General features: G+C 61.2%; 2 protein-coding genes across 3 annotated transcripts in view; both read right to left on the minus strand.

Annotated features, from left to right (window-relative positions):
* Positions 1-118: 118 nt before the first annotated feature.
* NOP56 (NOP56 ribonucleoprotein) lies at positions 119-2,238 on the minus strand (the record flags this gene model as incomplete). Its single annotated transcript, XM_084205098.1, has 7 exons — positions 2,193-2,238; positions 1,885-1,974; positions 1,492-1,606; positions 1,247-1,408; positions 853-1,051; positions 408-595; positions 119-330 (listed from the first exon to the last, which is right to left on the minus strand). The coding sequence occupies exons 1-7, from the start codon at positions 2,193-2,195 to the stop codon at positions 119-121; spliced, it is 969 nt and encodes a 322-aa protein (XP_084061224.1). The 5' UTR covers positions 2,196-2,238.
* A 746-nt stretch (positions 2,239-2,984) lies between these two features.
* Positions 2,985-18,896, minus strand: part of DCTN1 (dynactin subunit 1) — a 55,261-nt gene continuing 39,349 nt past the window's right edge. For both annotated transcript variants that reach the window (XM_084204305.1, XM_084204304.1), the window contains 23 exons: positions 18,465-18,662; positions 17,567-17,771; positions 17,187-17,265; positions 16,473-16,632; positions 15,995-16,099; positions 15,478-15,669; positions 14,780-14,896; positions 13,936-14,088; positions 12,956-13,116; positions 11,594-11,762; positions 11,205-11,273; positions 10,729-10,791; positions 10,098-10,247; positions 9,211-9,372; positions 8,005-8,136; positions 7,763-7,891; positions 7,221-7,363; positions 6,786-6,952; positions 5,911-6,044; positions 5,070-5,259; positions 4,223-4,299; positions 3,840-3,929; positions 2,985-3,358 (listed from right to left, as the gene is read on the minus strand). In XM_084204305.1, coding sequence (XP_084060431.1) covers positions 3,221-3,358; positions 3,840-3,929; positions 4,223-4,299; positions 5,070-5,259; positions 5,911-6,044; positions 6,786-6,952; positions 7,221-7,363; positions 7,763-7,891; positions 8,005-8,136; positions 9,211-9,372; positions 10,098-10,247; positions 10,729-10,791; positions 11,205-11,273; positions 11,594-11,762; positions 12,956-13,116; positions 13,936-14,088; positions 14,780-14,896; positions 15,478-15,669; positions 15,995-16,099; positions 16,473-16,632; positions 17,187-17,265; positions 17,567-17,771; positions 18,465-18,662 — 3,183 coding nt within the window. In that variant the 3' untranslated portion in view covers positions 2,985-3,220. The remainder of the gene's footprint in view (positions 3,359-3,839; positions 3,930-4,222; positions 4,300-5,069; positions 5,260-5,910; positions 6,045-6,785; positions 6,953-7,220; positions 7,364-7,762; positions 7,892-8,004; positions 8,137-9,210; positions 9,373-10,097; positions 10,248-10,728; positions 10,792-11,204; positions 11,274-11,593; positions 11,763-12,955; positions 13,117-13,935; positions 14,089-14,779; positions 14,897-15,477; positions 15,670-15,994; positions 16,100-16,472; positions 16,633-17,186; positions 17,266-17,566; positions 17,772-18,464; positions 18,663-18,896) is intronic.

The raw sequence follows: 18,896 nt of genomic DNA on the forward strand, positions 1-18,896 counted from the left end.
GGGGGACAGCATGGGGGGGTTACGGGTGGCTCTGAAGCCCCCAAGGGCACAGAGAGTCCCCACATGCCGGGGATCAGCAGTGGAAGTGTCAGCAGCACAACTCAGTGGATTGACAGATTCACTCTGACATCATCTCCGCGGCTGGGGAGGTGACAGGGGGGTCTCTGGGGACACTCACCACCTCCCCGATGAGGGCTGACAGGCTGGGGGCCACCTGGCTCATCTTGGAGCGCAGGTACTCCTGCAGCCCCTTGCGGTAGTCGGACAGCGAGATGACGCGGCGCGAGAAGCTCTCGATGTTGATGAGGTCCAGGGGGGAGATGTCCATCCCTGGGGGCGGCACGGGGTGAGTGGCAGCGCTGGGCACGTGGCCAGGCCCCCCTTGAGCCCCTCAGAGCCCCCCTCACCCATGGAGGAGCGGGAGGCCTCCAGGATTGCCTGGGCCTTGGCGCTGTCCATGACGATCTCTTCCAGCCCCTCCAGGCTCTCCTCGCTCAGCTCCCGGCGGTTCCCGATGAATTTGGCCACCCGGCAGTACATGGAGTTCTCGGGGACGATCTTGATCAGCTCGGGGAAGTGGTACCCGTACCACTCCCTGCGGGGACAGGACACGGTCACTGCTGCCACCCCGGCCCCACCCCAGCTCTGTGTGTCCCCAGGCCGCCCCACCACGTTCCCAAATGTCCCCCTGGTCCATGCCATGGCCCTGTGGCCCGGCCTGTGGCCCTTGGGAAGCTGCTGTCCCTCCCCGGTCTGTACAGGCGGCCGGAGCGGCGGCGGCTGCCTGTGGTAAGCATGGGGAGGGAGGGGATCCCCAACCCTTTAAACCCCCCAAAATCCATCCCCACCGACCGGACACGCATGGAGAAGGTGTTGATGTCCTTGTCCAGCTGGTCCAGCAGGCTGATGGACTGGATGATCATGTTGTCCACCCGGTGCACGTTGAACTTCACCTTGGCCCGGGAGTAGCTGTGGCCGAGCCCCAGCTGGGCCTTGGCCGCCGACTGCGCCGTGAGGCCCCGGACCAGGGCTGGGAAGTGCAGCCGGATCCCTGCGGGACACGGGGGGACAATGGGCTCAGCATGAAGGGACAATGGTGCCACCGCACAGACACCGAGCTGCCACCACGTGCAGCCCCAGGGACACCTCACAGCCACGGCACCGGGTCCCCCCATCCCCCTCACCCCTCCCAGGTGAATCCCGGGACCCCACTGAAATGTCCCCTGTCCCCTCTGTCCCCACTCACCTCGCATGAGCTCGGCCACGACGCCCCCGGTCTGGCACTGCACCCCCAGCTCCTCCAGCACGGCCGCGCCCATCTTGGCATCGCCCACCCCCAGCACCACCTTCTTCCTCTTGGGGGGCAGCGCCGTGTCCAGCAGCAGCCGCAGGTCCTCGTGCAGGACTCCTGCGGGACAAGGAGGGCTCAGCGCGGCCCGGGGGTCCCCGCGGGAGGCGGGGGGGTCCCGCTGTCCCCGGCCCCGCGCTCACCCTCGGACACGGCGTTCATGTTCTCCAGCGCGCTCTGCGCCGAGCGGAACGGCGAGAACGCCACGAGCTTCACCACGTTGTGGAATTTGCCCAGCGTGAGGACGCTCTCCTCCACCTGCGGGGCAACCGGGGCGGAGGCGGGGGCTCCGGTCACACCCGGGCCCGGGGAACGGCCCCGGCAGTGCGACCCCCCCGCCACCCCCACGCCTTCCCCGCCGCTTCCCCCCCGCCACCCCGTTCCTTGCACCTCTCTCCATCCCCGGTCCCGGTGTGTCCCCTCCTGCCCTCACCACCCCGATCCCCGTTCTTGTCCTTCCCCACGCCATTCCCGCCTCCCGCCCCGGTCCGCTCCCGTCCCTCCCCGTCCCCGCTCCGCCGTTGCCGGTGCCGTACCTGCGGCAGCAGCAGGCCGATCTCCTCCACCTCCCGCACGGCGAACAGCGCGTACCCGGCCGCATGTTCGAACAGCACGTGCAGCAGCACCTGCGGCACCGCGGGCTCCGCTCACCGGGGGCGGCACCGGGGCCGCGCTCCCGCCCATCTCCGCGCCGCCGCCCCACTAGAGCGCCCGGCCCGGCCCGATGCGGCTCCCCCGGCCTCCCGCCGGTCCCGGCCCGTCCCGATGCGGTCGGAGGGGGCTCCTGGGTCCCTCCCCTCTCCCGATGCCGTCGGATGCGGCGCGGGCCCGTCCCCTCACTCACCATGGTGCTCCCGCCGCCGCCGCCGTCCGGAACTGACGCGCTGTCCCCGCCGGAACCCAGTCCCCTCCCTCCTCCACCAATCAGCGCACACTGCGCCGCGCCCTCCGCCAATCACAGCGGGCCACCCTCGATGGGCCCGCCCTGCAGCCAATCAAGGAGAGGAGGGGCTGACCCCGCCTCTTCGGCAGCGCCTGCCAATCAGAGCCGGGAGGGGGCGTTTCGTTCCGCCTTTTCCTGCGCGCCGGCCAATGGGAGCCCCGCACGCGCGCCCCGGCCCCGCCCCTTCCCGCGCAGTTTGGTGCGCGCGCGGCCGCACGTGGCGGGACCCGCCCCCCCCCCCCGCTGTCCCCGCGGTGCCACCCCGGGACCCCAAATGGCCCCGCGCCCCCTCCCGGCACCCAGAGCTCTCCCGGTGCCCTCCTGGGACCCTCAGTGCCCTCCAAGTGTCCCCCTGGTCCCACCCGGGACCTCCAAATGTCTCCCGGTGCCACCCCAGGATCCCCGAATGTCGCCGCGGTTCCACCCGGGGGCTCTTTGGGGTCCTCAGATCCCTCCCGGGATTCCCAGTGCCCCTCTCGAATCCCTCCTGTGACCCCCGGTCCCCTTCCGTGATCCCCCGGTGCCCTTCCAGTTCCTTCTATGCTCCCCGTCTCCCACCCGAAGCCCCTCGTGTCCCCCGCAGTGTCCCCGCAGTGTCTCTCACAGTGTCCCCGCGGTGTCCCCGCAGTGTCTCCCACAGTGTCCCCGCAGTGTCCCCGCCCGGTGCCCGGTTCCAGGCGCAGGAAGCGCGTCCAGGGAATTTTTATTGGATGCCAGGAGCACGGAGGGGCGGCAGCCCCGGCCCCGCGAGGGTCCCGGGGGGGTCCCGGGGGGGTCCCGGGGGATCTGTAGTGTCCGAGAGCAGCGCGGGGGGCCCGGATCCCCCCGGGGGAAGCGGCTCCGGCTCCCACCGCGAGTGGGGTCGGGCTGGGCGGGAACGGAGAGTCCCGAGGGAGGGGACAGCGGGCCGGGGGTCCCTCGGGGGCGGCTCAGGCGACGAAGTGCTGGCGGAGGTGCTGGAGCAGGTCGGGGGTGAGCAGCACCCGGTGGGCCTGGCCGTGCCCCGGCGCGCACGGGATCGTCACCCGCCCGCACAGCGCCGGGCCCTGCGCCTGCTCCTGCTTGGCCTGCGGGGACAGCGCCAGGCTCAGAGTGTCCCCAAGGGCACCCCGGGATGGGACCTGGCGGCTGTTGCGGCTCATGGGGTGCTGGGGTGGGGCAGGGGGTCCTCACCCGGCCCATCCCATGGGAATGGGGGATCCCTCGGGATTGGAGTTTGTCAGAATAGGGGGTGCCTCGAAATTGGGGATCAGGAACAGAGGTCCCTTGGGATGGGAGTTTCTTGGGATTGGGGTCCCTCAGGACTGGGTGTTTTTTGTGACTGGCATCTCTTGGAATCGGGGTTCCCTGAGGAATGAGGGTCCCTCGAGATTAGGGGACTCCTTTGGGATTGGGGTTCCTTGGGATTGGGGCCCCTCAGGATTAGTGTCCCTCAGAATTGGGGAACTCTCAGGAACAGGGGTTTTTGTGACTGGTCCCTCAGAAATGGGATTCCCTCGAGATTAGGGGACTCCTTTGGGATTGGGGTCCTTCAGGATGGGCTCTCACCTTGAGGAAGGAGGAGGACGGGAAGGTGCCGAAGGTGGTGGAGACGCCGGCGCCCGGCTGCTGCTGAACCATCTCCCGCAGCGTGTCATCCTGGGGCACAGCAAGGTCACCCCAAAGTCCACCCGGGGGGGACCCTCCTCACCCACCCCACGGAGCCCCTCACCCACCCCCCAGAGCCCCTCACCCACCCCACAGAGCCCTGGCCCACCCTGGGCAGGGATCAGAGGGATCAAACCCAACTGTTGGGAGGAGAACAGGAATGGCAACGGGCAGCACTCTGTCCCCTCAGTGCCACCAGGTGCCATCAGCCCCAGCCTGGTGGCTGGAGGGCTGGGCTGGGGGTGCCACCAGGTGCCCCCATGCTGGAGAAGACCCTTCCTCACCTTCAGGGCATCGATGGAGTTCTTGAGGGCACAGAGCCGAGCCGTCTGCTCCAGCAGCCGCGCTGACGAGCTCCTCGCTGCGGACAGTGGGAAGGGAGGGATGGGCCGGGGGGGACACGGACACAGCTGAGCACTGTGACCCCCTCAGGCTGGCACCCGGTGGGTTTTGGGGGGTTTGATCTCATCAGGTTGGTACCAGATGGGTTTTGGGGGGTTTGATCTCCTCAGGCTGGTACCAGGTGGGTTTTGGGGGGGTTTGATCTCCTTGGGTTGGCACTGGGTGGCTTTTGGAAGGTTTGACCTCCTCAGGTCAGTACTGGGTGGGTTCTGGGGGCTTTGACTCATTCAGGCTGGTACCAGGTGGGTTTTGGGGGATTTGATCTCCTCAGGTTGGTACCAGGGGATTTCAGGGGGTTTGACTTCCTCATGTTGGCACTGGGTGGGTTTTGGGGGGTTTGACCTCCTCAGGTTGGTACCAGGTGGGTTTTGGGGGGTTTGACCTCCTCAGGTTGGTACCAGGTGGGTTTTGGGGGGTTTGACCCCCTTGGATTAGCACCAGGGGGATTTCAGAGCTTGGGGGGGTCCCCAGTAGGGGGAGGCTGAGCCACCCTGGAGCAGCTCATCCCCCGGACACCGAGCCACATGTCCCCAACACACCAATGGCCCTGAGAGGGCCAGGCATTGGCACCCAACCCAAACAGCCCAAAGCTGCCAGCAGAGCAGATCCCACCCCGCAGCGAGCCCCGCTCCGGGTGCCACATCGCTGCCACTCCTTCTGTGGGCACAGGGACAACACAGAGGTGCCCCAACCCCCTCAAATCCCAAGGAATGTTTTTGTAGGACCTACTGGATTTGCTCTGCCTCATGTCCAGCACCTTGGCGTTGGCGCTGAGCTGGTAGAGGGTCTCCAGCAGCTGCGTGGTCTTGCGGTAGAGGCTCTGCGTGGGCAGCCCCTCGGGCGGCCGCTCCCGCGCCACGGCCACGTGCGGCACCTGCAGCGGCGCCAGGCTGGCCAGCTCCAGCTTCATCTGGGCACCCTGGCATCCACGGGAAAGCACAGTGAGGGGCACGGGAAACGGGGAAGCACCGGGGAAAGGTGGGAAATCGGTGAAAGCAGGGGGTAAAACGCTGCTAAGGACAGCAGGGATGGTCTCTGTGGGTGTCCCTTGCACGTGGAGCTGGCTGGATTTAATGGGCTGCTCCATCCCGTCCGTGAATTAATATCCATTAGAATTAGTAGCCATTAGAATAGTTGGTTAATTGGGTTATCTGCCCCATGGGGTGTTCATTAATCAATCAATCGATCAATGAATCAATCAGGTTGTGCCAGTGGCATCTGCACCGAGGCGACCAGGGCTGGCAGGGACATCAGCAGCACCCCCAGTTCCACCAGCATGCCCAGCTCCCAGTGCTGACCCTGCCCTCAGCCCCTTCCCCTGGAGCACTCCAGATGAGAGCCAGTTCTGCAGCTCATCCTATATCCCATGGGGATCAAATCCCACCGAGATCACATCCCGCAGGGATCACATCCCACCCTGATCCCATCCCACATGGATCACATCCCACAGGAATCCCATTCCACCCTGATCCCATCCCACAGGGATCCCATCCCACCCTGATCCCATCCCACCCTGATCCCATCCCACACAGATCCCATCCCACCCTGATGCCATGCCGTTCCCCCTGACCTTGAGCAGGTTGTTCTCGTTCTTGAGGTGTTTCAGGGAGAGCTGCAGGGCGTCGATCTGCTGCAGCAGGAGGGGTGAGTCCTTCACCTGCACGGGGCCGGAGCCGCCTCCCGGCACCTGCCCGGCACCAACACCTGCGGGGGGGCACCGCCATCAGCACTGCCACCCGTGATGGTGGCACAGGGCACTGTCACCAACATGTGGCACCTTCCTGGAGAAGTCCCACCGGCTCCCAGTGCCCCTTCCCAAGGCTCTCCAGCTGCGGGGTCACCCCCCTCCACATCCATCACAGTTCCATGCTCATCCCTCCCTTCCCAGCATTCCTGGGCTAGCAGCCTCCGAGCAGGACCCGGATCCTTCCCTGACTCCCAAACAGAGCTGTGTCCCAGGGTTTGGGTCTCCTGGGATTTCATTTCCTCCCCATGCACTGGGGCTGCATGCAGGGTGTGTCCATACCTCGCTGCTGTTCCTCTGCAGCACAGGGAGAGGGGCCAGGAGAGACAAGAAAAATCAGGATTAAAGCCCCGGATTGGGCGGGAGAGGAGCTGTGGCTGGATCAGCTCCGGGCTCCCATGGCTATATCTGGGACTGACCCCATTCCCAGTGGCTGGGAGTGACCCAAGCAGGACCCCTGCAATGCTCCCACAGAGCCAGGGGCTTGGCACGGAGCTCCCAGGCTGCTCCTGCTCCTTTGGGAGTGAGAATGTGCCAGCAACACTCCTGGGAGCCAGGACTGGGAGTGTGGGAGAGGCTGTGGCTCCATGAGAGCCAGGAGCTGCTGTGGGAGCACCATTCCCAAACTCCTGGTCACACATCACCCCTGGAGCTCCCGTGGCAGCAGGACACCCCAGCCCCACTCTGGCCGTGTCACTCACCTCCGGCGATGCCGGACACGATGGAGGCCACGCCCGAGGGCGGGGCTCCCCGCAGCCCCTCAATCGTCCTCTTGGACTGGTTGTTCAGGCGCTGCTTCAGCTCCACCTTCTCCGACTCCAGCTGGTCAATGTCAGCCTGGAGAGCGTCCATGGTCTCCTCAAACTCCCTGGGAAGAGCACACGGAGGGATGGGTGAAGCCAGGCATGCTGCTTGTCCAGGACCCCTTATCCCTTGTCCCCAGTCCCTCTCCAGCTCTCCTGGAGCCCCTTTAGGCCCTGCAGGAGGCTCTGAGCTCTCCCTGGAGCCTCCTCTTCTCCAAGTGAGCATTCCCAGCTCTCCCAGCCTGGCTCCAAGCAGAGCTCTTGGAGCAGCTCCATGGCTTCCTCTGGATGAGCTCCACCAGCTCCACACCCCCAGCCCTGTTCCAAACTCACTTCTCCTTCTTTTTGAGCAGTGTCTGGGTCTCGTCCAGCTTGGTCTGGATCTTTTCCACGCGGTCATCCGCGTCCTTGGACGCGCTGTCCAGCTTCTTCTCCAGCAGGCTGAGCCGCACGTTGGCCTCGCTGAGCTCCTCACCCTGGAGCAGCAGGGAGGGAATCAGGGAGCTGGGGGAGCCCCCAAAACACCAGCACCCACGGCTGGAACCCAGAACAGCTCCCCAGAGCCCCCAAAACACCAGCACCCACGGCTGGAACCCAGAACAGCTCCCCAGAGCCCCCAGATCACCAGCACCCACGGCTGGAACCCAGAACAGCTCCCAGCTCCCACCCTGAGCACCCAAAACATGGTGGGGGCAAGATCTGGATGGCAGCACCTCCCTGCCCAGGGGAAAAACATCCCCAGGAGATCTGGATGGGGCTTGGGATCGGCATCTCCATGGGTAGGAAGTCACCAGGAGTGTGAAGATGAATGCCACAGCAGCCAGGAAGGTGGGGATGGGTGAGGGACAGGCAGGGATCAGTGAGGGACACCTCACCTTGATCTTGAGGGACTTCTTCAGCTCCTTGATGACCGTCTCCCTGTCCTCCAGCTTCAGCCCCAGCCCCTCAGCATCCGTGATCTCCGCCCGGAGCGCGGCCGCCCGGAGCTCTGCCGGCGGTGTGGGCTGGACCAGTGGGACAATCGGGATTTTAGGAAGAATCCCAGACAGCCCAGCTGCACAACTCCCCGTGCTGGTCACCCACAGGCTCCTGGTGACCAGAGCAGAGCCCAGCCCACCTTGTTCTGCGGGCGGTCGGCGTCGTACTCGCCCTCCTGCATGGCCGTGGCCATCTTGTTCATGGTGGCCATGAGGATGCTGCAGGACTGGCGCAGGCACTCGTAGGGATTGATGCCCTGGGAGCCATAAATCTGGGAAGGACAGGAAGGACCTGGCTGTTGGCCCTGGGCTGGGCTCACAGCCCCCAACCCACATCCCACAACTGGTGTTTGATGGTTAAGGATGTCCCTCTGGTGTTTAAGGATCATCCTTAAAATCCACATCCAACACAAAACCTTCACTTCCATCAACAAATCCAACCAACAAAATGCAAAAAATACCACACATGAAAATCCAAGTAACACCAAACAGAAGAGGACAATTTACACAGAACCCACTCCTTGTCCCTTCACCATGACACCAAAACCAGCACAAAATTCAGAGACACCACATCCATTGTGTGCAGGGAAAGAGATAGAAAAGGCTCTGGAGAGCTGAGGGGGCTCAGCCTGGAGAAAACGAGGCTCAGGGAGGACCTTTCCTCTCTCTACAAGAATTCCCCATGATCATTCTACCCCATAGAATGTGGGAATATGGATGGGACACCCCAGCACATCCCCTCAGGGAGACCATGGAGCTGCAGGGACAGCACAGGGCAAGGCACCATGCACGTGTGGCATTCCCTGGCCACGTTCCACCTGGGAATGGTGGGAAGGGTGCTCCACCAGGAATGGTGGAGGATGCCCCACCGGGGAATGGTGGGAGGGGTGTCCCAGCTGGCAGTGGTGGAGGATGCCCAGCTGGGAATGGTGGAGGATGCCCAGCTGGCAGTGGTGGAGGATGCCCAGCTGGGAGTGGTGAAGAATGCCCAGCTGGCAGTGGTGGAGGATGCCCACCTGGAATGGTGGGAGGGATGTCCCAGCTGGGAGTGGTGGAGGATGCCCAGCTAGGAATGGTGGGAGGGATGTCCCAGCTGGGAATGGTGAGAGGGATGCCCCACCTGGCATTGGTGGAGGATGCCCAGCTAGGAATGGTGAAGGGTGCCCCACCTGGGAATGGTGGGAGGGATGTCTCAGCTGGCAGTGGTGGAGGATGCCCCACCTAGCAGTGGTGGAGGATGCCCAGCTGGGAATGGTGGGAGGGATGTCCCAGCTGGCAGTGGTGGAGGATGCCCAGCTGGGAATGGTGGGAGGGATGCCCAGCTGGCAGTGGTGGAGGATGCCCACCTGCTCGCTGACTTTGAAGGCCAGCTCCTCGAGGCGCGGCGCCGGCAGCCCCTCGTTCTCGGCCAGCGGCGCGATCAGCTGCGCCCCGGCCGCCGCCACCTCCTGCAGCACGGCCACCACCCACGTCAGGTGCTTCCGGCACTCCAGCAGCGTGTCCGACACCTGGCAGGGCAGAGCGGGATCACTGGGAATGGCAAGTGGGCTCCTGGAGTCTACACCTGCCCTGGAATTGTCACCAGGATTGGGGGAAATAGCAGGAAGATGGAGGGAAGGGGTCTTGGGTGTGAATCCAGCTCTCCATCTGAGATGGGAACACAAAATCCAGATGCCACCTCCGTCATGTCCAGGGATGGAGCCCCAGGAGGGGCTGAGGGAGCTGGGCAGGGGCTCAGCCTGGAGCAAAGGAGGCTCGGGGGGACCTTGTGGCTCTGCACAACTCCTGGCAGGAGGGGACAGCCGCGGGGTGAATTTGGGATCTTATCCCAGGGAACAGAGACAGGAGGAGAGGGAACGGCCTCAGGCTGTGCCCAGACTGGATACTGGGAAAATTCCTCCTGGGAAGGGCTGTCCAGCCCTGGCACAACTGCCCAGGACAGGGGGAAGTCCCCAACCCTGGGGGGATTTAACATCCACGTAGATGTGGCACTTGGGGACACAGTTAGTGATGGCCTTGGCAGTGCTGGGGCATGGCTGGACTCAGGGATCTCTGTGGGATTTCCCAACCCAAACCAGTCCCTGATTCCATGATCCCAGCTCAGCCCACACCACCTCCCTCTGCCCTGAGCTGCTGCCCAGCTTCCCCAGGGCGTTTGCTGCCAGCCCAGTGCATCCCACAGCTCCCAGTTTGTGCCTGAGGGGTGGCCTGGGGGGTGTCCCTGTCCCCTCACCTGCGCTCCGAAGCCCAGGGCTGCCGGAATTCCCGGCGCGTCCGTGCCTGGCATGCGGCGCCGGATCTTCTTGCAGAACTGGCGGATGTCGCTGCAGGACGTCTCCAGGTCCTTGAGCAGGATGGCCAGGTCGGCCGCCTCCTGCCCAGCCTGGGGACACAGAGGGACCTCAGAGGGACACTGGGACATGGGGACCTCAGAGGGACACGGGGACACACAGGGGCACAGGGACAGAGGGACTCAGATGGACCTCAGAGGGACACAGGGACAGAAGGATGTGGGGACACCGAGAGAACTTAGAGGGACAGGGGAACAGAGGGACATGGGGACACAGAGGGACTGTAGACAGAAGGACCTCAGAAGGTCACAGGGAAAGACAGGGACATGGAGAGATCTCAGAGGGACACAGAGTGACAAGGGGACACAGAGGGACCTTAGGGAGGGGGAGCTCTGACAGACACAGGGAGAGAGAGGGACCTCAGAGGGACATGAGAGACAGGGAAGGACCTCAGACAGAGGGACAAGAAGGGATCTCAGACATGGGGACATAGGAACAGCAGGAGCTGGCACGTGCCCAGCCATCCTGGCAGGTGCTACCCGGAGGAAGATCCTACCTGGAGGAAGATCCTACCTGGAGGAAGGCCCGCAGCCGGCACACCTCCACCCCCATGCAGTCCAAGGCACTCTGGGTGAACTGTGGGCACAGGCACAGGGACCCTCAGCACAGGGACAGGGACAGGGACAGAAGGGGTTCCAGGGCACACTGGGACTTCAGTCCCAGGAATTCCAGGATGGACCCTGCCACCACCCCAGGATTTTTAGGAGCAGGGGAATGGGCTGAGGCAGTCAGCCTATTTCTGATCTGTTTTGGTTTTATCCAGGGGTGCAGGATGCTGGTTCTTCCCTTGGGAAATCCAGGATACAACCCCCACCCTGAGACAGGAGGGTCTCTGCATTCCCATTCCTGCTCTTCTCATCCTCATATCCCCATTCCCTGACCCCAGTGCCACCACTGGGAGTGGCAGCAGGGACACATCCCCTCCCACAGGGATCCTGGGGGACACAAAGGTGGAAAAGAGGGATCAGGGAAGGGCTGTCCCTACTCACCTTGATGTGGTCAGCCAGCTGCAGGGTGCAGTCTTCAGCCTGGTCAGCCAGGTGGATGCTGTACAGGTGCTGTGGGAATGGCAGAATCAGCATCCACATGGAAAAATCCAACACTCAAAAAAACCCCAAATTTTGAGGGTTTGGGCCATTTTTTAAATGGAAATAACAACAGTGCCCCAAAAGAGCTGGTGGTGCTTAATTCCATGGAAAGAAGGAGTGTGGGGTGGGAGAACCACATCCCCTGGGGACACAGAGCAGGGGACACAGCCACAGTCACCTGGGGGACAACACCCAAAGGAAAGGGCTGCCAAAAGGAGCTAAATCCCAGCTGACCCATGTCCAACAGGTGAGGTGGCACCTGCCCCCAGCATCACCACCCCCAGCCCCACCTGGTAGTACTTGATGGCTTTGGTGAGCGGCTCCACGTTGACGGTCTCGTCCAGCTGGTCCTTGTGCAGCAGCTCGATCAGGAAGTCCAGGGAGCGCTCGTGGACGCTCATCTCGGGGTACAGGGTCCCCACCTTCTTGTACACCTCCACACTGCAGCGGTTCAGGGCCCTGAGGGGACAGGGACGAGGGGCTGGGGGACATCTCTGGGCAGGACGTGGGAAATCAGAGCCCTGAGGCATTGCTGGCCTGGGGACAGGGACACAGCTGTGACCTGGCTGGGGCTGGAGGTCCTTCCCAGGGGGATGCCAGGAGGTTCATGGAGATGGGAACCCCCACAAGGGAATAAAGGGATCCTGCTGCTTCTTTGTAGCCTGGCTCCCAAAATTCCTTCCCATGTCACCTCATGGGAAGGACACACAGAGGTCACAGAGAAGGGGATCCTGCTGGATTTTTCTAGAGTGGCTCACAAAATTCCTCCATGTGTCAGCTCTTGAGAAGGAGAAGGGGAACCCATCCTTCTTCTCTAGCCTGGATCCCAAAATTCCTTCATGTGTCACCCATTGGAAAGGACACAGAGAGGTCACAGAGAAAGGAATCCTGCCACCTTTTTCTAGCCTGGTTTCCAAAATTCCTTCATGTGTCATCTCATGGGAAGGACACGGAGAGGTCACAGAGAAGGGGATCCTCATAAGGGAATAAAGGGATCCCACTGCTTTTTTCTAGCCTGGTTCCCAAGATCCCTTCTCATGTCACCCTTTGGGAAGGACACACAGAGGTCACAGAGAAGGGGACCCTGCTGGTTTTTTCTAGCCTGGCTCCCAAGATCCCTTCCCAAGTCACCATTTGGGAAGGACACAAAGAGGTCATGGAGAAGGGGATCCTTATAAGGGAATAAAGGGATCCCACTGCTTTTTTCTAGCCTGGTTCCCAAAATCCCTGCCCAAGTGACCCTTTGGGAAGGACACAAAGAGGTCATGGAGAAGGGGATCCTCACATGGGAATAAGGGGTTCTGCTGGTTTTTCTAGCCTGGCTCCCAAAATCCCTTCCCATGTCACCCTTTGAGAGGGACACTGAGAGGTCATGGAAAAAGGGATCCCAGAGCTTTTTTAGAGCCCAGTTCCCAAGATCCATGTGATCTCTTGAGGGACACAGAGAGCTCATGGAGAAAGGGATCCCACTGCTTTTTCTCCCAAAATCCCTTCCCACCTCACCCCTTGGTTAGGACACACAAGGAGGCTCGCAGAGAAACGACCCCATGGCAAGGAAATAAAAGCGACCCCACCACTCTTTCCCAGCCCGGCCGCCCAAAGCCCTGGAACTCCGCCCGCGGAGGGAGGGCAGGGGCGGGGCGGGTACTCACTGCTCGTATTTGTGCAGCGTGGCCTGCAGCAGGCTCAGGGAATAGACGAGGCCGGCGGCGAAGCTGAGCTGCTCGCCGGGGGCTCCGCGCAGCCCCGCCCGCTCCGCGCAGCTCTCGCTCAGCTCGAACCTCTCCTGCGCCTGTTTGCTGATCAGCTCGGCCTGGAGGAGACAGGGAAATCCTTCAGGGCATCCCATACCTCCCTGCTGTGTCCTGCTGAGCCGTGGGTAACAGCCCCTGCACCCCCAAAAAGTGACCTGTCCTTGCAAGGTGGCCACTGAGCGCTCTCACCACTCAGTCGCCACCCCTGGCTGCTTCCTCCCCTTCCCTTCTCCCAGACCATTTTATAATCGTGGAATCAAGGAATTATTTCAGTTGGAAAAGTCCTTTGAGACCATCGAGTCCAACTGTTCCCCCAGCAACACCACTGACCGTGTCCCCAAGTGCCACATCCACAGAGCTGTTAAATCCCCTGGGAATGGGGACTCCACACTGCCCTGAGCCACATCCACAGGGCTATTAAATCCCATCAGGAATGGGGACTCCAGACTGTCCTGAGCCACATCCACAGAGCTGTTAAATCCCCCCAGGGATGGGGACTCCACACTGCCCTGAGCCACATCCACAGAGCTGTTAAATCCCATCAGGAATGGGGACTGCACAGTGTCCTGAGCCACATCCACAGAGCTGTTAAATCCCATCAGGAATGGGGACTGAACAGTGTCCTGAGCCACATCCACAGAGCTGTTAAATCCCCCAGGAATGGGGACTCCACACTGCCCTGAGCAGCTGTACCAGGTCTGGGCACCCCTTTCCAGAAGGAATTTTCCCAATATCCCACCTGAACCCCACCAGGGATGGCAGCTCCAGTCACTCAAGAACTTTGGGAAGTTCTCCAGCAGTGAACACCCAAAACCCCCAATCTGCCTGGGGACAAAGGTGTCGTTTGGCACCCAGGGGTTGTCCCCAGGCTGTCCCACCTTGCAGATGAGGCGTGGGATGAGCAGGAGCACCAGGACGCAGTCGTGGTCGCCGCCGTGCCGCAGGAAGCTGTCGGGCATGAAGGAGGTGAGGAGGGACACGTGGCGGTTGGCCTGCTGCACTTCCATCTGACGCAGCTCCATCTCGATGGCCTGAGGGACACGGAGTCACCTGGCTGCTCCCTCCGAGCCCCCCCGGCACAGCCAGCTCAGGGGGGTCAATCATGGAGTCCTGCTCCTTGGACAATGCCTCAAGGCCTGTCTGGGATCTCCCAGCCCACCCGGTGTCACCCCATGCCACGGGCAGGGACACCTTCCACTGTCCCAGGGTGCTCCAGCCTGGCCTTGGGCACTTCCAGGGATGGGTTTCTCTGGGAAATCCCTTCCAGGGCCTCACCACCCTCACAGGGAAGAATTTTTCCCAATATCCCATTTAAATCTCCCCTTTCCCAGTGGGAGCCATTCCCTGGCTCCTATCCCTCCATCCCTTGTCCCCAGTCCCTCTCCAGCTCTCCTGGAGCCACTTTAGGCCCTGCAAGGGGCTCTGAGCTCTCCCCTGAGCCTTCCCCTCTCCAAGGGAACATTCCCAGCTCTCCCAGCCTCACTCCAGAGCAGAAAGGCTCCAAAATCCTGGAATGGTTTGGGTTGGAAGGACCTTAAAGCCCATCTCATTCCAGCCCCTGCCATGGGCAGGGACACCTCCCACTAGTCCAGGTTGCTCCATGCCCTGTCCAACCTGGCCTTGGACACTTCCAGGGATCCAGGGACAGCCTCAACTCTGGGAATACCCTGGAGCCTGTCCCAGGGCATGGATAAGCCCATCCAGGTCTCCTGCTGGCCCTACCTTGGCGTGAGCTTTTGTCTCTGCAAATTTGATCTTGAAGTCGAACATCTCGGGGGGCGGCTGCTGCTGCTTCTCCGCAGATGCTTCCTGCTGGCTCATCAGCTCCCGGTTCACATCCTGGCCACAGGGACACAGGGACATGGAGATCAAGGACCCCCACACCTCCAGCGAGCCCCTCCCCAAACCTCCCAGCACCTCCTCCTTGGGGGGCTCCTTGTGCATCACCCAGTGAAGGAGGGGAGGGAGAGGTACCAACAGTGTTCTAGTCCAGGAATATCCACAGGCTCATTCCCCAGCTCCCTTCCCTGCCAGCAGACCTGAGCCCAGGGCTGGGATAATCCCCACAGGGAAGAATTTTTTCCCAATACCTCATCTAAATCTCCAGTGGAAAGCCATCCCCTATGTCCTGTCCCTCCAACCCTTGTCCCAAGTCCCTCTCCAGCTCTCCTGGAGCCCCTTTAAGGCACTGAAGGGGCTTTGAGGTCTCCTTGAAGTCTTCATGGACATTCCCAACTCTCCCAGCCTATCCCTGTAGGAGAAGGCCCTGTGGGGGTCCCTATGGAAGCTCCAGGAAGAACCCACTCAGCTCCAAGCTGTATCCTGCCATACCCAGGACACTCCCAGGGGCTGCTCCCTCTGGCTCTCCTGGCCTCCAGGTGAGCTCCAGGAGGGGCTGGAGGTGTCCCACGGGGACACACCTGCAGGTGAGCCGTGAGCTCCCGGTACTTCTTGATGGTCTGCTGGTAGTCAGCAACGGTCTCCTGCGCGGCCTCCACGCGCTTCTCGGCCTCGCGCACGCGCGCCGTGGCCATGTCCAGCTGCTCCCGCAGCTCCAGCTCCGTCTCCCGGGCGTTCTCCTGCAGCTCATCGTTCATCTCGTTCATGGCTTCCTGCAGGGAGGTGGCACCGAGGGGACAAAGTCACACAGTGTGCCTCGGATGTGTCCTGGCACTCTGGAAAGATTCTCCAAATCCCTCTGGCTCCATCATGCCAGCTCCTCATCCCAACCCCCTGGAGCAGCTGTTATCCCAGGGGATTCAGCAAGCTGTTATCTCAGGGGATTCAGCAGCTGTTATCTCAGGGGATTCAGCAGCTGTTATCTCAGGGGATTCAGCAGTTGTTATCCCAGGGATTCAGAAGCTGTTATCCCAAAGGATTCAGCAGTTGTTATCCCAGGGGATGCAGAAGCTGTTATCCCAGGGGATTCTGCCTTACCAGGTCCCCGACGGTCTCACGCAGCTCCCGGACCTTCTCCTCCAGATCCAGGTTTCTCTCTGTCAGAGTCTCCACCATCTCCTCAGCACCCAACGCTGCATCCACCTGCCAGGACACACATCCCAATCCATCCCTGCTCGACACACATCCCAATCTATCCCTGCCAGGACACACATCCCAATCCCTCCCGGCTCCAGGACACACATCCCAATCCCTCCCTGCTCCAGGACACACATCCCAATCCCTCCCTGCTCCAGGACACACATCCCAATCCATCCCTGCTCCAGGCCACACCCCACCTCCAGACAGAGCCCAGCACAGCCCTGCTGCTGGAACAGGGTTTGGAATTAGGGAATGTGGGACCAGGAGTGTTGCTTCCTGCAGTGGGATGTTCAGGAGTCTCAGTGCCCCAAATGTCCCCAAACTGGCCCAAATGTCCACGGATAGTCCCAAATATCCCATCCCACCTGTCCCTCACCTGCTCCTTGAGTTCATCCACCGTCTTCTCTGCCTGCTTCACCTCCTCCTGCAGCTTCTCCCGCTGCTGCCGCAGCGACTCCAGCTCCGTGTTCTTCTTCTCCATCTGCTTCTGGAGCTTCACGTGCTCCTGCTTCTCCGAGGCAGACAAGTCCCGCATCCTGGGACAGCCACAGGTCCTGTCAGGGCCAGCCCAGGAGTACCTGGGCCCTCCCAAGAGCCCCTGTGTGCCCCAGCCAGGATAACAGAGCTCATCCATCCCCACCTGCCCCTCCCTGGTGGGGACATGAGCAACGTTCCCAAAATCCAGCTCATTTACACCAAGAGACAGGTCCCATCTGAACTTCTTGGCTGTGGATTCCCAAATAAAAAGCCCTCAAGCCTCCAAGCCCTGGAAGGTGGGATCATCCAGGGAAAGGTACATCCCAGGGTTGGGCAGGGTCTGGAGAACAGTGTTGGGATACCAAGCACCACATCCATAGGGAATGAGGCATGGGAATGGTCTGGAGTGGCTCACTGTCCCCATCCCCACCACCCCTCTGTGACAAGGGACCCTCCCTTCCCTGTGGATGCTTTAAGAGCTTGGCAAAGATTCCAGAGCCATCAGCAGGAATGACATGGGCCACTCCAGAGAAGGATTTGGATTGGTGCTCTCAGACTTAGGGAGCACAAGAGGCCTGGGAAGGAATTTGGGGAAGCACAGGTGGGCCTCCACCTGACAAGAGCCTCCTTGAGCCTGGCGTTCTGCTCCTCCAGCTGTTTGACCTGGTAGCTGGATGCTGCTCCGTCAGAGCCTGTGGAGGAAAGAAGGAATCAGAATCCCAGAATGCCAGACTGGTTTGGGTGGGAAGGGACCTTAAATCCCACCCATTCCCACCCCTTGCCATGGGCAAGAACACCTCTCACTATCCAGGGAGCTCCAAGCCCCATCCAACCTGGCTTTGGACACTTCCAGGGTTGGAGCAGCCACAGCTTCTCTGGAAGAATTCATTCCAGGGCCTTGGGACCCTCACAGAGAAGAATTCCTTCCCAACATCCCACCTAACCCCACTTCATTCCCCATTCTCCAAGCCCAAAGTCCTTCTCCCTTCCCACCTTTCTCCTCAATCTCGTGCTTGAGGATCTCCAGGTCCATGGTGAGGTATTCCACCTTCTCCTTGAGGGAATCCACCTCCTGCTGCAGGGACTCTGCCCTCTCCTCAGCCATCTCCTTGTCCAGCGTGGCCATCTCGATGGCATCGGCTGTGTCTGCCATCTCCTCCATGTACCTTTCCTTGGCTTCCAGGGCATCCTTGGCTTCCTGTGGGCAAGCAGAGCAGGTGAGGGGACCCCACAACTCTGGAGAAACCCCCACAACAGCCCTCAGGAAATTATTGTCCATCAAGACTCTCCCAAAATACAATGTACACTGGGTTATCTGGGATGGGAGAGGACAGCCCACCGCTCCAGAGTGTCCCTCTCCTCCCTGCTCCACACCCACAGAGCCTGGCAGGAGAAGCATCTGCAGGTGAGGACAAAGGTAAGGAGACAGGGAATACTGGAGCAGACAGATAAATCCCTGGGGAAAGAAACCGGGAATCCACTGTGGAAAGTAGGGCAGGGAGAAGGAAACGCTCCTTGGCTGCTTGGATGGAATCCTGGGAGCTGCAGGCACAGGTGAGGGGGAAAGGGAAGCACCTGGAACTCCTGGAGAGAGAGAGGGAAGGTGGAAGCACCTGGAGAGACTGAGAGAAGGGGGAAACATCTGCAGAGAGAAGGAAGAGGGAAGCACCTGGAAAGAGAGGGAATAAGGAATTCAAATCCCACCTTGGCTCAGCCTGATTTCCAGATACACCCAACGGCAATTCGGAGCAGAGGAAAAGACCTCGAGTTGCACCAGGGGAGGTTTAGTTGGACATTGGGAAAATTTCCTCCCAGAAAGGTTTGTCAGGGCTGGAATTCCTCCTGCAGTCACCTCTGCAGGCACTGTGCCATTCCCAGGACACTCACTCACCTTCTTGGCCTCCTTTAAGCGTTTCTGGAGGTCAGCCTGCTGCTCCTGCATTTTGCTCTTCCATTCCTGCACCTGCTCCAGCTGGATCTTGTACTTCTCCAGCTCCTTGAGCTTTGCCTTGTCCTCATTCCTCTTGATTTTCAGTGTCTCCAGCTTCTCCTCAAGGTCCCTGACCTGAGCTCGGAGATTCTCCTCCTCCTACAACATCGAGCCAAAAATTAGGGAAGGAGCAAGGACAACCTTTGGACAGAGCTCTGGGGATGTTTCTGGAAGCCCAGGGAACCTGGCCTGACTTTGGTCATCGAAACTAGGCCAGTTTGAGAAGAGAGGGACTTGGGACAAGGGCCTGGAGCAGCAGATGGGATTTTGGGAAGGAATTCCTGGCTGTGAGGGTGGGGAAGCCCTGGCACAGGTTGCCCAGAGAAGCTGCGG

The sequence above is a fragment of the Fringilla coelebs genome, assembly GCF_963513975.1.
Source record: "Fringilla coelebs genome assembly, chromosome: 4".
NCBI classification, from domain to species: domain Eukaryota; kingdom Metazoa; phylum Chordata; class Aves; order Passeriformes; family Fringillidae; genus Fringilla; species Fringilla coelebs.